This window comes from Mugil cephalus, chromosome 2 (assembly GCF_022458985.1).
Source record: "Mugil cephalus isolate CIBA_MC_2020 chromosome 2, CIBA_Mcephalus_1.1, whole genome shotgun sequence".
In the NCBI taxonomy this organism is placed as follows: domain Eukaryota; kingdom Metazoa; phylum Chordata; class Actinopteri; order Mugiliformes; family Mugilidae; genus Mugil; species Mugil cephalus.
Window position 1 is genome coordinate 10,268,069 of NC_061771.1, and position 13,902 is coordinate 10,281,970.

The window sequence follows — 13,902 nt, forward strand, 5'->3', positions numbered from 1 at the left end:
CCTCCCGCATCTACACACAACTTTAAAGACCTCCTCAGAGACGTGGTGTTAATATAAAGGATGACATTGTTTTATTAGAGGAATTAGTAACAACATTTTCTTCAGTTTCTCTGTTACACAAATAAAAAGCTGTCATAGAGCATAAAACAAACATGATGAACACAACAGTATACACAAGAAGCGGGCAAAGTCCAAGCCGTCTGAATTGGAGCTGTTTGAGACAACAGCAGCGTCCAGGAACAGTAAACAGGAAAAACACATTTTGGCTCAGACGTCAAGTGTTTCAGTGCATTGATGTCTGGTTTACTCTGTTTCAGGGCGTTGTGCAACTACTGCTGCGTTCAAATGAGGTCACGTCCACGAGAACAGGCCCCTCTAGTAAGTGGACAACTCCAATAAGGCCAGAGTACAAGAGCTGTGATGTAATTTAGGTTTTTTTTAAAATATCCAAGGAAAATGCTTCTTCTTCTCAGTATGACATTAACGTTCACCAGCAGTTTGCTTGAAACTGTCTCAAAGCTAACCATTGCCACGCAGCTGTGTTTTCCAGACTTAAGCCAGGTTTATGTTTGCCGGTCATGCACCTCCACAGAAATGTAATATTTTCCAGCGAGGCAGATGAACAACGTCTCTCAAACACAAAAACAGAAAGGTCACCTAACACCCCATCTACTCGGATGTCTTCTCGTGTTTCTGTGATCTCACTAAATTAACTGTTGTTCATTAACTCCAACATGAGCCATGCAGTTCTGCTCAACAACTCAAGTTTATTAGCATAATTACACAACGATGCTGACTCGATGCAAAAATATGAATTGTCCCCGCTCTTAGAACACTTATGTAGGCTAGTGTTGGCTTTGTGTAGAGCTATTTATGTGTGCTTGGTTTATACTATTAGCTGGTTTGTCAGTATTGGTTTGTAATAAGGCTGTGAAAAGAAAAATCTAATCAGTAACATGGTCAGCACTCATTGATGCTACTGGTGGTATCGTGCCATTTATATAAGCGTCATTGGAGACAACTCCACTATAATATGTAGCAGAATATGAAATGTGTCGGCCTTTAGTTTAACACTTCATATTGATGCACTGAAAACGGACTCTAGCTTGTTGGTCAGCTTTGTTCTGTGACTGTGCTAATGAACTTGAGTTGGTGATCCGAACTGAATGGTTCACATTCGAGTTAATAAATGTTGAACAGCGGTCACTGTTGCCATTGTTTCAGAGTACAAAGCTACAGCGTACCAGCACAGAAGCATAAATAAAGATTTACAGCTTCAGTTCTCGCCTGGAAGTCAGACCACATTTCTTCACCAACCAACATTTTTTTTTTTTTTTTTTTGAGGCAGAAAGTTGGTCTGGTGATGACTTCATCACTGAGGCAGGCTTTATGTAGTGATGGATAAGAGAGTAACAGCAACACAGTCATACACGTCATCTGAGCGCTGAGTTGAGTTTGTTTACAACTAAAGGTCTTTGACTGGTTAAAGGATTAAGCAACTGAATGCAGAGTTGAAATATGGCCAAAATGAAATCAGTGTCACCAGACTCATCTTCTTATAAGCATCAAGTCTGGCTACACCAGCTTGTACGGTGAACACCATTTCTCTACCCGAATGTTGTGTTGCAACCCTGTGAGAAGAGACTATATTTACTTTTGCTTTCAAAAAAAAAAAAAAAAAAAAAATCACCCAAGTTCAAAGGATGACTTGGGTTGAAATTTAACAGATTTGGTACAATGAATACTCATCATGAAGAATAATATATTTGGGTTATTAAGACTCCAGACAGCTGAAAGCAAGAAACTGGAACAACTTAGTAATAATGTCCAAGGACTTCCTCCTTTCCAGTCATGCGACTTCTTGAAAGTTGGATGTGAAGTAACGGATCCAGAGAGGCTGCTGGAGCACTGTGAGCAGTTTCAGGATGTGCTCTGGTCTTCTAACGTGGAAGACGAGACAGTTTCTCTCAGTGGACCCTCAACAGCATAAACTAAACATTTTGTGATTGCCCAACTAAAACATGAGTCACTGAAATGAAAGAAACTACACACACTAATCCATCCCACAAGCTTGTAATCCCCCACAATGTCCACTTCATCAGGTCTCTATCCGCTTCCGACAGCTGCCTTTCTCATCACTTCCTCATCCTGTACGGAGAGCTCCGTCAGTTTACGGCCCAGCCTCTCATGAAGATCCAGGTATTTGGCCACGCAGCGGTCCAGACACACAGACTCGCCTTTGGTCAGCTCTGCCTCTTTGTAATGGGGCGGTACGCACTTCCTGTGGCAGGCATTGGTCATTCTGAAAGGGAAGGAAGCCAGGAGTCAGTCTGATGCTTCAGATATTACATGCAAAAAAAGTGCCTGAGCATCTTAATGAGGTCCCATAACATAACAGCTGTCTCTAATTATTCTACCTATACACTTCCAAATATCACACGCCCTTTATATACATGGAGTAATGGAGCAGGCAACTTTTTAGGAACATTTTTCGATGCAACACAGTCCATTATGCCAAAGACCCAATGATAAATGTTTATCTCCTTATGCCAACAAAAACTGGAAATAGTAAAAGTCACGTTTATGACCAGGCTAGTGGATTAGATTGCTTTGGCACCAACGCTCTTCCAAAACTTGTTTCAAATACTATGTTGCAAATATCAGTTGTTGAAAAACAGTAGGTGGTGCCAACCTTTCAAATAAGTGCATTTAAACCATAGTAGAAGAAGAGGCTGCAGCAAGAGGACACAGTCAAGAGGGAGACAAGTTAAAACTCATTATTTCCATGTGATATGATATTGTTTATTATCCGTCATTTCTCTTTCCACTCTCTTCTATTTCAATAGGTTTAGACAGTTACACAGCAGGTGTCACTGAAAAAGACTAATTCATACAACCTGCTGTTATAAAGATTGATGCACCCATCATCATCACAGATGATTACTGCTTAGTTGTGCTTTCAGACAGCTTTTTATTGAACTTCTTGTTTTAACACATAATAATCTTATCTTGATCTGCAGCTCTTCCTCTTATGTTCAAACCACCTCAGTTTTTTTCTCTCCATGGTCTGTATCATGTTACACTTGTGCCACTCTCCACTGGCATCACTAAAACCAGGTACATGTGACGGCATCAGACGTATGTCCTGGATGAAGATTAGTCTCACTGTTCTTTCCAAGAGTTTGGAAATAAAGACCCAAAGACACTAGAAAGTCAAAGAGGACTTTTTAAAAGGCTAAAAGATGATGCAATTTAACTTAGCTATATTAAGTAATTATTCACTCATAAACTCATGAAAGCATTTGTCTATGAAAAGGCACAGATTATTTGGTTGTTGCCAAACAGACAAAACATAAGATTTAATTGTTCCTATTATTACAGGTTAATGACATGACATATGTTTGCAAGTCAAGAGCTTTTAATATACAATAGTTGTAATGTGCTTGCTTGTCTGTCCTGTCTGTCTCGTTGTTGGTCCCTCTGTTAGACAGGAGACTTGTCCAGGATATACTCCGCCTCTAAACCTATGACAGATGGGATGGGCTCCAGAGCCCCCCACCCGTGACCCTCCAGAGGACAAGCGGTTACAGCAAATGAATGAATGAATGAATGAATAGTAAAAAAGACCAGCCAAAAACATATCTTGTTGCTGAAATTAAATTAAAGGACGAAGATGTATCTGGAAATGATGTATACAATATACTGTATTAAACCTGTGTAACCGATTCTACCTCATCTTACTTTAGCCCTGGTATCGTAAAGTTAATGTGAAGCACTAAAAACTACTGCAAAAACGATATCAAATATGAGACGTGTAATTAATTTCCAGTCATTTCATTTTATAATTTGAAAAAAATAAATAAAAAGAAAAATAATAAATAACAGGTCCATAGAAGTTTTAAGTACTAGACCCGTTCTTTTAATCTTCAATGTTGCTAGCATCGATGCTATCGCTTCAGGCACATTTGTTCTTAAACGTATATAATAATATTTATGTGTTATTATAACAAACCGCGTAAAGGAAATTAATTTAAGTTAGACACGTGAAGGCTACGATCGCTTACAAACCCTGTAGTTTAAATGAGGGGAACAGCTAGCCGAGCTTGTTTTGGATTTACCGGTTGTACATGTCAGCCATCATCTCCACCTCCAGCTCCGCCGCCAGCTGCTGCGCCTTCATGGGATCCATGTCCGCCTCCTCGTGCTGCTCTCACGGGGCCTTGACCACAAACACGCCGTCCCGGGGACACTCTGTAGCGGACAGCACGACAAGGAGCCTACCCGCTGCTTCTTCAGTAACCTTCAAAACCTGCAAGAAAACACGTGTATACCGTTTCCTCCGACACTTCCGGTGTCAATAAAGTTGGATTCAAACACGGAAAATGGTGACACGAGAAGCGCGCCCCCTAAAGGCATATATAAGTCTATATCATGAACACACGTTTTACCAAGAAAAGAAAAGGCCTTGGCATGAAATATGAACAGTTTTTAATCAACCGTAATTATTTACTTTAAATGAAAACATATGTGCTTCACAAATGCAAACTGAATTTTTTTCCACAGAAATGCTTAATCGGTCTATTTAAATGTCACTGATTCTGTACATTGTATAAAATTATTGACAAATAAAACGTTAAACATGTATAACATTAAGAACCATTTTCAACAGTACAAAGTTAATGCAAATTAAACTTCAACGTGACCCTAATAAACTCAACCAAATGAATGGTAGCGACTCTTGCACATTGACATTTGCCTGAAAGTGACTGACGGTGAAAACATCAGAGACAGCTAAATTGATCTGGCATATCTTTAAACAAAATTAAAACCAGAACAACATCAGACCAAAAATAACAACGTGCTAAGAAAGCAACACTACGTTTACTCTGCATCATCCTCAGTCACATCAATCACGTCCACGTCTTCCTCCTCCTCCTCTTCCTCTGGAGTTACATCCATGATCACACTCTCCTCACACTCTGTAGTCAGAGGCACTTTGTCAGGGGAGTACAGCAGAACATCCACCTCCTCTTCCTCTTCTTCCTCCTGTCCTTGGCCGCAGCCCGAGGTCTTGCTGATTCCATCAGCTTCTGACAAAAGTAGATCTGTTTTCTCAGAGCTCTGTGGGTTCAGGTTTTGGTCTGAAGTCGTCCTGTTTTCCTGGAACAGGTGGGTGTCACTATGAGAGGAATCGCTGCTGACGGCAGACACTGAAACTGATCCTCCACACCAGAATCCTGAAAACAAAAGGCAAAGTATATACAGAGCAACTGAGCTTTTGTTTACACAAAGACTGTTTTGCTTTATCTTTAATTCTTTGGGCACTGTCCATAGTCGTGGTTTTGGCATGAATTGCAGCCGCAGATATCAGAAAGCTCGCTTGACATCTACAAAAACAAAGGTAAAAGAGAGGGTTGGGGGAATTTTCCAAGGCAATACAATCATTAGGAATGTCCCGATTGAGTTTTATTACCCCCCCAATCCAATACTGATCATTTAAGTTTGAGTACGGGTCAACCAGAGTTCTGTCTCTGTCTCAAATAAAATGTCCTCCCCTGGAGATTCATAAGGCTTTTGTTGTCTAACATGTATTCTGTGTAAGGTCACATGTGCGACTTATGCAAAAATGAATAGGGTCATCACATTAAATGTAGTCCAGAGGGCAGCTTAAGGCCTTTTCTCCAGAACCTCTACTGGAGAAATGGGATTATTATCTAAAGTGATAAACCTACTGTCTCTCAGAAATATTTTTCTCCTTGATGCTCAAAAAACTCTTTTTTTTTTTTAAATGCAGCGTTCAGTGTAGGTTTCAAGGTGAATCTGCTAATGCTACCTCACCACATGACTTACAAAAAGCTGTTGACTTATTTTTCGCAGCTTTGATGTTAGCCAACCACCATCAAAACAGAAGAAGAAGCAGTCGTATTGAAACTACAGGGATGTGGTTTTGGTTTATGGCAGACCTATAATAAATACCTACAAGTTATTACTGCAAGAAAATATAGAAGCAAGGCGGAGTCACTAGTACGACTGTAGACTCCAGTAGCGTGTCTCAAATCTACATCACATTCTGGCAAATGCTTTAACAGTCGTGCTAGTGGCTCACTCACAATGTAACGAACAAAGAAAACGAAACAGCTGGGAAACTACTGAACTTACTGTGAGTGCTGATGAAACACGCTTCTTTTAAATTCAAAGACATAGTTTGATGTTCTGCTTCTAAAAGTTTGAATCTCAAGTTGTGGTCTGCTGCTTCACTCACTGTCATTTATACAGTGTAAACATACTGTGAAATGGAAACAAGACGCATTTATAAATACCTTCATTAGGATTCTTCAGAGACTCCCTCTCCTCCACTGGAGGCTTGACCATCCCTTTACCCAGGGCATCACAAGAAGACGCAGGACGGTCTTCACTAATGAGTAAACTAGTCACCTCATTAGCAGCCCTGTTTGTATCACCTCCGTGTGTTTTGCTCTCGTGACCTGACGATACGTTGCACATCTCATTGTTGTTTTTATCTTTTTCCGTCTCTCTGCTCTTTGCCTCTTCAGCAGATGTTTTCTTGGCAGCTTCACTTTCTTCACCTCCTCCAGGTTCACTTCTTTCTTTGCTTTCTATGTACTTCCTAATTTTTAAGTGCTGCTGTTTGATAAGTTTCTGAAACTCCTTCAGAGAGACCATCCGTCGTGGGGTTGGTGTGCCGAGCTTTCTGATGTGATTACTACCGTCTTCCTCAGCCTTGCCAGTGCACTCGGCACCTACAGCATCCTTCAGTGGATTCATCTTCACTTCACTCTGATTTCTCCTCAGTTTTCTGCACCTTCTCTTTGTTCTCACATTCACCTCCTCCTCATTTTGCAACTCCCTTTTCACACTTTTGTTTTCCATGATGGCAGGAACACCATCTGCAGGCTTCTCTTCAGGCTTGGTTTTCCGCGGCCTTCCGGGTTTCCTTCTCGGAGGCGGTGCTCCTTGCTCATTCACAAGCGTGGCTCTGCAGACTGCAGGTTTTGCGACTGAAAAACTAGCGGGAATCTTGTTCTCCACTGCCTCTTCACATTTTTTCACAAAGCCTCTGGTCCTGATCCGAGTCTGATCAGCAGTGGGATTCCAAGAGCGTCTGTTTCTCCTTTTCACGCCTTGCGTGTTGCTCGACAATCTGCACGGCACGTCTGGAGAGTCGCTCAACAATCTCGCTGAATAAGAGTCCTTCGCTCCATCACTGACTTTGGAATGTTTGTATGTCAAAAAAGAACCGTCGGCGTCCTGTGGAATATTTGCGCGCTTTCTCTTCATCCCTCTAAGAGCTACAGCGCCCCCTTTAGCATCATCGTGTTTATGTTTTAAACTTTCCTTCATCATCTCTGGGTCAGATCTCAGCTTGGCTGCTGAATTTGTTTTCATCTCTCTAACACTATTCACCATTTCTTCACAGGTCGTCCCATTTGTTGCATTCAACTCCTGTGGTTGAGACTCAGCTTTCTTTTCTTTGTAACTTATGGTGCTGAGTGGAAACTGCAGCATCCCAGGGTTTTCTGTGAGCCAGGGACGTCCATCTAGCAGCTGCTGCTGCTGCTGCTGCTGCTGGATGTCTTTGCCAGGGTTCGCTGAGGTGTTGAGGGGAGGCTGATGTTTCCTTGTGGAGGTACACGACTGTAACGGAGACAGACACCGGGGAAGTCGCATATCATCTATGAAAGGTTCGCAGAAAGACTGTGCCTCGCTTCTGTGAGACTGAGGTAAAAACTCAAGAACATGCTCGTTTCCTTGTGATGGCGACTGCTGAATCGCTGTGCGGTGTAGCTCCTGTCCGCTGGAGCAGACAGCCGACGACACGGCTGATCGTGTCGTGGATGTTTCAGGATGTAGAGCATCTTGACTTGTGCACAGCAGCTCACTTCTGCAGCTCATTTCATCGCTTTGCCCCAACGAATTGACGGATGAGTCATACCAAGGAGAGCGCTGCTGCTGGATCAAAGCATCGGGCCGTGCAGCCGAGAGGCTCATGCAGCTGGGCTGGTTCTGAACTGCAAAACAACAATGCGTACCTATGCAACAGGAGGGGAGAGGACCATGAATTCATGGTGGGATCAAACAAACAAAGTTCTACAATGAAAAAAACTATGAAGGTCCAAGTTTGATTCTGCACTTGCTCACATTTGCAGACTATAACCAGAAACCAGATTAAACTGCAATTACAGTATTTTAATGATCAGTTAAATGATTTTTTTTACGATCCATGGGATTTGTATCCATCCATTGTTACAGATTCCTCTAAACAAGACTCCCACTCACGACCCGACATCCCACTCTCCAACTGTGAGGCGCTTTAACGTGGAATCAAGGAAAAAGCAACTTAAAGCTTCGCTACATTTTACGAAACGAGATGAAAATTACGCCGGATGCCATGAGTGGAAGGCTTGACATTAATTGCTCCACAGGAGGTTTCTTGACATTAATTGGTAGTGATGTGAACACTACTGACTGACAAGTTAGAATATTTATCATCATATTTTCATGGTGTGAACTGTAAGTTTCTGGAACAGCTGGTTTGATGCTAAAAACCGTGTAAGACTAAACTGATCAGGAATCAAACAACTGAATCATAAGCAGAAGAAACAATCTCATCATTTCTCATTACTCACTTTGTATTGGCCCATATTAGTATATGGAGAATCAAAAAGAAATTAAATCATGGATATAAGAAAAAACTTCACTGGAAGACTTAGTTGTGACACAAGGCAGGAAATATTCAATTTAATGCGCATTCTTTGTTGACTGTAACCGCGGATCCAAAATCCCAGATCCCAGTTTAACATTGTGCACGATTTAAGAGGCAGTGTCGAGCTTGTTACCCTGTTTTGAAAATATGTGCAGTGGAAAACTCGCTCACTGCAGCCACTAATTGTTGTTTTGTGTTTCTTTATTGCAAATGACTAAAACAATGTTTCATTATTTTATATACTTATTGTACTTGTACATTTGTTTTTTGAAGTTTTTGAAGTGATGGCACAACTGCACTTCTACTTGCTTTTAAACGTGTTGTGTGTCATTTGTTGCTATTGATTTTTGATGAAGCATTACTTAGCGTTACTTCAATAAATTTAAAAATGTGTTACCTGTCAGGATTTTTGTTGGAGGGACTGGGGCAGACGGGGCTTTAAAATAAATTTCCCCTTGTTCAAAGTGGGGAATGGCCAAAAAGGTTTGAGAAGCGCTGATCTAAAGGAACTTGCTTCTCTCAGGTTGCAGACAACTTAATCTGATAATAATCCAAACATGGCTGCACAATGACTTAAACTTGAACTAAAGAACGTAAAATCACAGTAACAATCCTTCTTTATATTATCATTTTTTTCTGTAAGATTTCTATGAAGATAAAAAATGTCCTACCTGCATCTCTTGTTGAGTGGCCACTTGGTGTCACCACATCCTGGCAGAACACACACACTGTGCGCAGCCGGCTCTGGTTGGGGTGAGGCTCTGAACCTGGGATTCGGCAAATGTCAGCTGCTCCGTCGTTGCTCGGCTGTGACTTCTCACCGTCTCTCTCTAAGCTGGGCAGGATGTTCAGGCCCATCATGATGTCCTCCAACAGCCTCTGGATCTGCTCATCAGACTCCTCTACAGAGCCCTGAAGCTGAAGCTGAGGCGCGGACTCGCTTAGATCACTGCTTTGGTTTGAGGTGAAGGAGCCGCTGGAGGATGACAGCGAGTCGGAGGTGGTGTTTAGGTGGTTTAGTTGTCCGGGGAAGGCGGCGGTAGCAGCCCGATGGTGTTGGATCTCTGGTTTCTGAGGAGGGAACAGGTGGACTTCTTTAGAGTGTGTCTGTGGTTTGTTGTAGTAGGAGCCATGAGACTGGAAGACGAATAACAGGCCACATTTCTGGTAAAATTCAATTCATGATAACTATGAAATAATTCAGAAAATGCAGACAGTGGCTACACTTACATGGACAATATCCAATTTAACTGCTCAAGTGGCTGAACTGAATAAGATGACCATGACATGTCTAACATAGCTGTATTCTGGCTTCATTCATCTTTTCAACACTTGTTCGAACAACTGGCTGTTTTGCTACCTCCGCCAATCTGTCCCTGATGGGAACTCATCTTCTAATGTTTACCCTCCCTACCTACCTACCTACGCTACTCATGGAGCAAACATGCTCATAAAGAATGGATTTAAGCGTCAGATCAAGTGTTTATGTGGTTGTTAGGGGTCATATTGTGCTAGTGAACGCTCCTCCTGATAAGGTCAGTCATAGAGGAGGCTTTTTTACTCTGATAATTAGTGGAATACTCGTGTCAATGTAAACACAACAATGGTTGCTCTGACATTTCACTGCATTGTTTGTACTGATATCACTGCCAACTTAGCCAAGCTTTCATTTTCATTCTGAAGATATATCAGCCTCTATTTCCGTCTTTCATTCTTCATACACTCCTCGGTAAACGCAGAAAATAATTCAACAGACCTATAAGGAAGGCTCATGAATGGAAAACTAAACAAAGATTGTGATGCTGCTGATTTCAGGTGGAGCTGATGATGAAACAGACCCGCTGTCTATCAAAGCCTGAGGCAACAGCAGGTCTAGACCGAAGTTTTGATTTTACCCAACGTTTGCGTCATTTCTCTTCTTTGACTTTCACTGCTCCCAGTCTACAACGTGAGCTTCAACAGCTCACCAAACCGACAGCCTGTCCACATGCACCACCTCCTCTTCAGCCCGCTCTACTCCCCAGAGAACCCCATCAACTATAGATCAAAGCAACGTCCGGTAGTTTTGGATCACTGTCTCTGTGTGTTGCATAATAAATTTGCCGCTGGCATATTCCTCTCTCTGAACACTTTCTTTCCACAGCCGGAGTTCTGACAAAGACATACATAGTATTTCTTTGTGCTCGTCAGAGTCTGCATCCAAAGCAGTGGCTGTAGCTAATTAGCATTATGTTCTTGTAACCCAGCTGCTTGCATAATTAGTTAAACAGCTACTTCAAAACAGCAGTTAAATGAACTTGATGATACCCTCGCGCTTCTACACATCTACCTGTTTCACAGTTGACGTCTCATCCTGTTCTTGCATGTTCACCACCTCCCACACTTCCCCGGTAGTCCTCCTCCTCAGCTTCACCTGCACAGAGGAGGGAAAATATGACACAAAGGATTAACTCGAATGCCTTCCCACAAATCTGTTATGACAGTCCGAGCAGTAAACACGTCATTCAACGACCCTTTCATTAAGTGACTCTTCACACATTCTTCTCTTTCCATTCTGCGTTTGTTCGAGGTAGAAGTCGTTTTAAAGTTGGGACTGCGTCAAAGAAAGGTCAAGGCAAAGCTTGTGGCTTTCATTACATTCTTTAAGGAAGTGAAGTGGCAACAGATACGCAGTTTCTGAAACGTCTGTAGTTTCTTGTGTTTACTGAGGCTACAGTTAAGATTGTATCCTGAAATGGCATCATTCTAATCTCAAGATATTCAGCTTTCCGTCAGTGTTTAACATGTGTTGGCACATAGACGGGGGGCTGAGTTCATCTCCAATTTTGTTGCAATAATAGCTGACAACGCCTTGAGGAATCTGCATAGGAGAAAACTAATTATAAACGTATTAACCACATACTATAATCTCTCCTAGCGTCATATTGTAAGGAACAACGACACCACATGAGACTGGAGACCTGTCCAGTGTGTACCCCAGATGAGAATGAGAACTACACGACACAGTAGCAGCACTGATGGTGATTTTCTGAATTTTAAAATAAAAAACATTGACAGAGCTAATCTGAGAAACTCAAGATCTATGTGTAATCTCACCTAATCTAGACTATAGTTTATACAGACTATGGTCTGTTCTTGTGTGGCAAAATTTTCTACTTCACTTTACCTTGATGGAAATCTGTGCTGTCTCCATCATCTGTTTCATCCTGTCCACGCTCTTCCCCACTGTATGCGCGCGCCTCTTCTCTACATAGTTGTCCTCTCTTAATATCCCGTCTCTGTTGACCAGACTCGGCTGCTCTGCGTTTCCTTCATTGTCCGGGGTCTTGCCGTTTGTTCTTCCATCCTCTGACCATCTCCCTCCCTTGGCCAACACCTGCGTGTCCACTCCAGACTCGGAGGACTCCTGGCACGTGGCGTCTTCCTGAGCTCTCTGCGAATCATCAGTAAAGGAAGCGGGTAAAGTCTCCGTGTCACTGGGCAGAGCTGAGGTCGATGTGGGATTCATTAATGTGAACTTTGCATCTCTGGAAATATTTGGGCAAGTGGTGAAGGTAAGCTGCTGCTCGAATGTGATGTTTTGAGGTTGCAAAGAGATTGACAAATCCAAACTCTGAGATGCAGCCTCCGGATTTGGACGTTTGTTTTGACCAGAATCACAAACAGAACAGCCCACTGACTTTTGACAAGCTGTCTGCGTGCCTACAGATGCAACACTTTTCTTCTTGACGGCAGAATTTCTATCGTCTCTTTCAGCCATGTTGACCTGAACTTGCGCGTCGTGCATTTTAAGGCTTTCAAACCTGTCCCTGAGACTTTCAACCAACTTCACCTGGAGCTCTTCCTCATTCTGTCCCTCTACGAGGTCTGTGATTCCAAACTGGTGCGCAGCGGCCAGCACCTCCACCTGCTCGTTGCTTCCTTTTACCACCAGCTCCCCGGAGTACAGCAGGCCGACCAGCTTCAGCAAGGTCTGGGCATTCACGGTCCGGAGCTGGAGCTGGCGTTTGTGTCCGCATGGAGGAGATGGAGAGACTGACAGCTTCTGAGATAAATAAGGGCTCAGGGCTGCAAGGACACAGCTGTGTGTCGGGACTGAGATACCTTCACGGAAAGGAGAAGCTGGATAAGTTTACTGTGAGTTTGACTCAGTTGAATCTAATGATCAAGGTGTACGTATTCCCATCTCACCCTCAGTTTGCAGCAGGGTATCACAGAACTGGGCGCTGTTTTGTTGTCTCTGCAGCTCACCAAGAAGCTGCGTCCCATAACTTGGCCACCGGAACCTATGCATGTTCACATGAATGCTGGGAGCAAAAGAAGAAGGCTTGAACGACAAAGTTTAAATGCAACCTATGTGCCTCCGTCACAACACTGTGCCGTCACAGTTTAGCAGCAACATGAAAAAAATAAGCTTCTCTGTAAAGACAAACCACGTATAGATATGGGTCACGTTTTTGTGGGCCTTTGGTTTCCTTTTCTCATTTTGGCAGCTGCTAGCAGGCAGCACATGTGGGCGCAATCTCGCGAGATTCATTTGGTGAACTTCACGTTTCATTATTTTCATCTTTTTTTTTTGTTTGTTTTACCAAATTATCAATACTAATCAAATTGTATATGTGAATTTAAGTTTGCATCTCTGTCACATATATATTTTCTTTTTTCAAAAATATTCGCTCCAAGATTTTGACGATCAAAGCGTCATGAACTTCCAACATGTGGCCAGTTAGCGAAGGAGCTAGCTACGTTGACCGTAAAAATATAAACATAATAAATAACACAAACGTCTACCGCGTCATATACAGACAATTATTTAGTAATGTAGTAATTACAATTGAGCTTTCTCATAATTTGCTCTTTGCTTGTTGTACGGCGTTTAGCCAACTCTAGTCTGACTTCACACACTGGCTAAAATGAATTAGCATTAGCTTTAAAATACACTTACCGTTTTTTTGTAGAAGTATGTAAGCGCTATAATCGGTTAAAGTTTACTGATATATTTATGCATTATAAACTTTTCAACAAGCGCTAATTGCTGAAATTGAAGCCATTAAACGTGTCTCGTGTCACACTCTTAATGTCGCCTCCCGATAGAAAGTCTTGACGTGACAGCGACACCTTGTGGCCGCTTGGTGAAACAACACTGTGCGCACATAAACATGGAAGTGTAACTCCTC

The 13,902-nt window shown here is 42.3% G+C and overlaps 2 protein-coding genes across 3 annotated transcripts; both read right to left on the reverse strand.

The window, feature by feature from the left end:
• Positions 1-48: 48 nt before the first annotated feature.
• Positions 49-4,348, reverse strand: timm10 (translocase of inner mitochondrial membrane 10 homolog (yeast)). The gene is made up of 2 exons (XM_047579016.1): positions 4,119-4,348; positions 49-2,302 (listed from the first exon to the last, which is right to left on the reverse strand). The coding sequence occupies exons 1-2, from the start codon at positions 4,187-4,189 to the stop codon at positions 2,107-2,109; spliced, it is 267 nt and encodes an 88-aa protein (XP_047434972.1). The 5' UTR covers positions 4,190-4,348; the 3' UTR covers positions 49-2,106.
• Positions 4,349-4,589: 241 nt separating this feature from the next.
• LOC125004267 lies at positions 4,590-13,813 on the reverse strand. 2 transcript variants are annotated; one of them, XM_047578758.1, is made up of 8 exons: positions 13,671-13,813; positions 12,917-13,032; positions 12,558-12,829; positions 11,892-12,158; positions 11,055-11,138; positions 9,397-9,796; positions 6,321-8,051; positions 4,590-5,237 (listed from the first exon to the last, which is right to left on the reverse strand). In XM_047578758.1, the coding sequence occupies exons 2-8, from the start codon at positions 13,017-13,019 to the stop codon at positions 4,882-4,884; spliced, it is 3,213 nt and encodes a 1,070-aa protein (XP_047434714.1). In that variant the 5' UTR covers positions 13,020-13,032; positions 13,671-13,813; the 3' UTR covers positions 4,590-4,881. The 2 variants fall into 2 exon arrangements, with proteins under 2 accessions (XP_047434714.1, XP_047434713.1); XM_047578757.1 differs by having other exon boundaries at positions 11,892-12,829.
• Between the last annotated feature and the right edge of the window lie 89 nt (positions 13,814-13,902).

Bases quoted from the DNA above. Each gene is read 5' to 3' on its own strand.
- timm10 (XM_047579016.1), bottom strand. From the start codon at position 4,189: ATGGATCCCATGAAGGCGCAGCAGCTGGCGGCGGAGCTGGAGGTGGAG. The intron at 2,303-4,118 runs GTAAATCCAAAA...CTTCCCTTTCAG, and splicing joins ATGGCTGACATGTACAACCG to AATGACCAATGCCTGCCACA.
- LOC125004267 (XM_047578757.1), bottom strand. From the start codon at position 13,019: ATGCATAGGTTCCGGTGGCCAAGTTATGGGACGCAGCTTCTTGGTGAG. The intron at 11,139-11,891 runs GTAAAGTGAAGT...TCCTCTGTGCAG, and splicing joins CAGCACAGATTTCCATCAAG to GTGAAGCTGAGGAGGAGGAC. The intron at 8,052-9,396 runs GTAGGACATTTT...CCTGTTGCATAG, and splicing joins CCACTCAACAAGAGATGCAG to GTACGCATTGTTGTTTTGCA.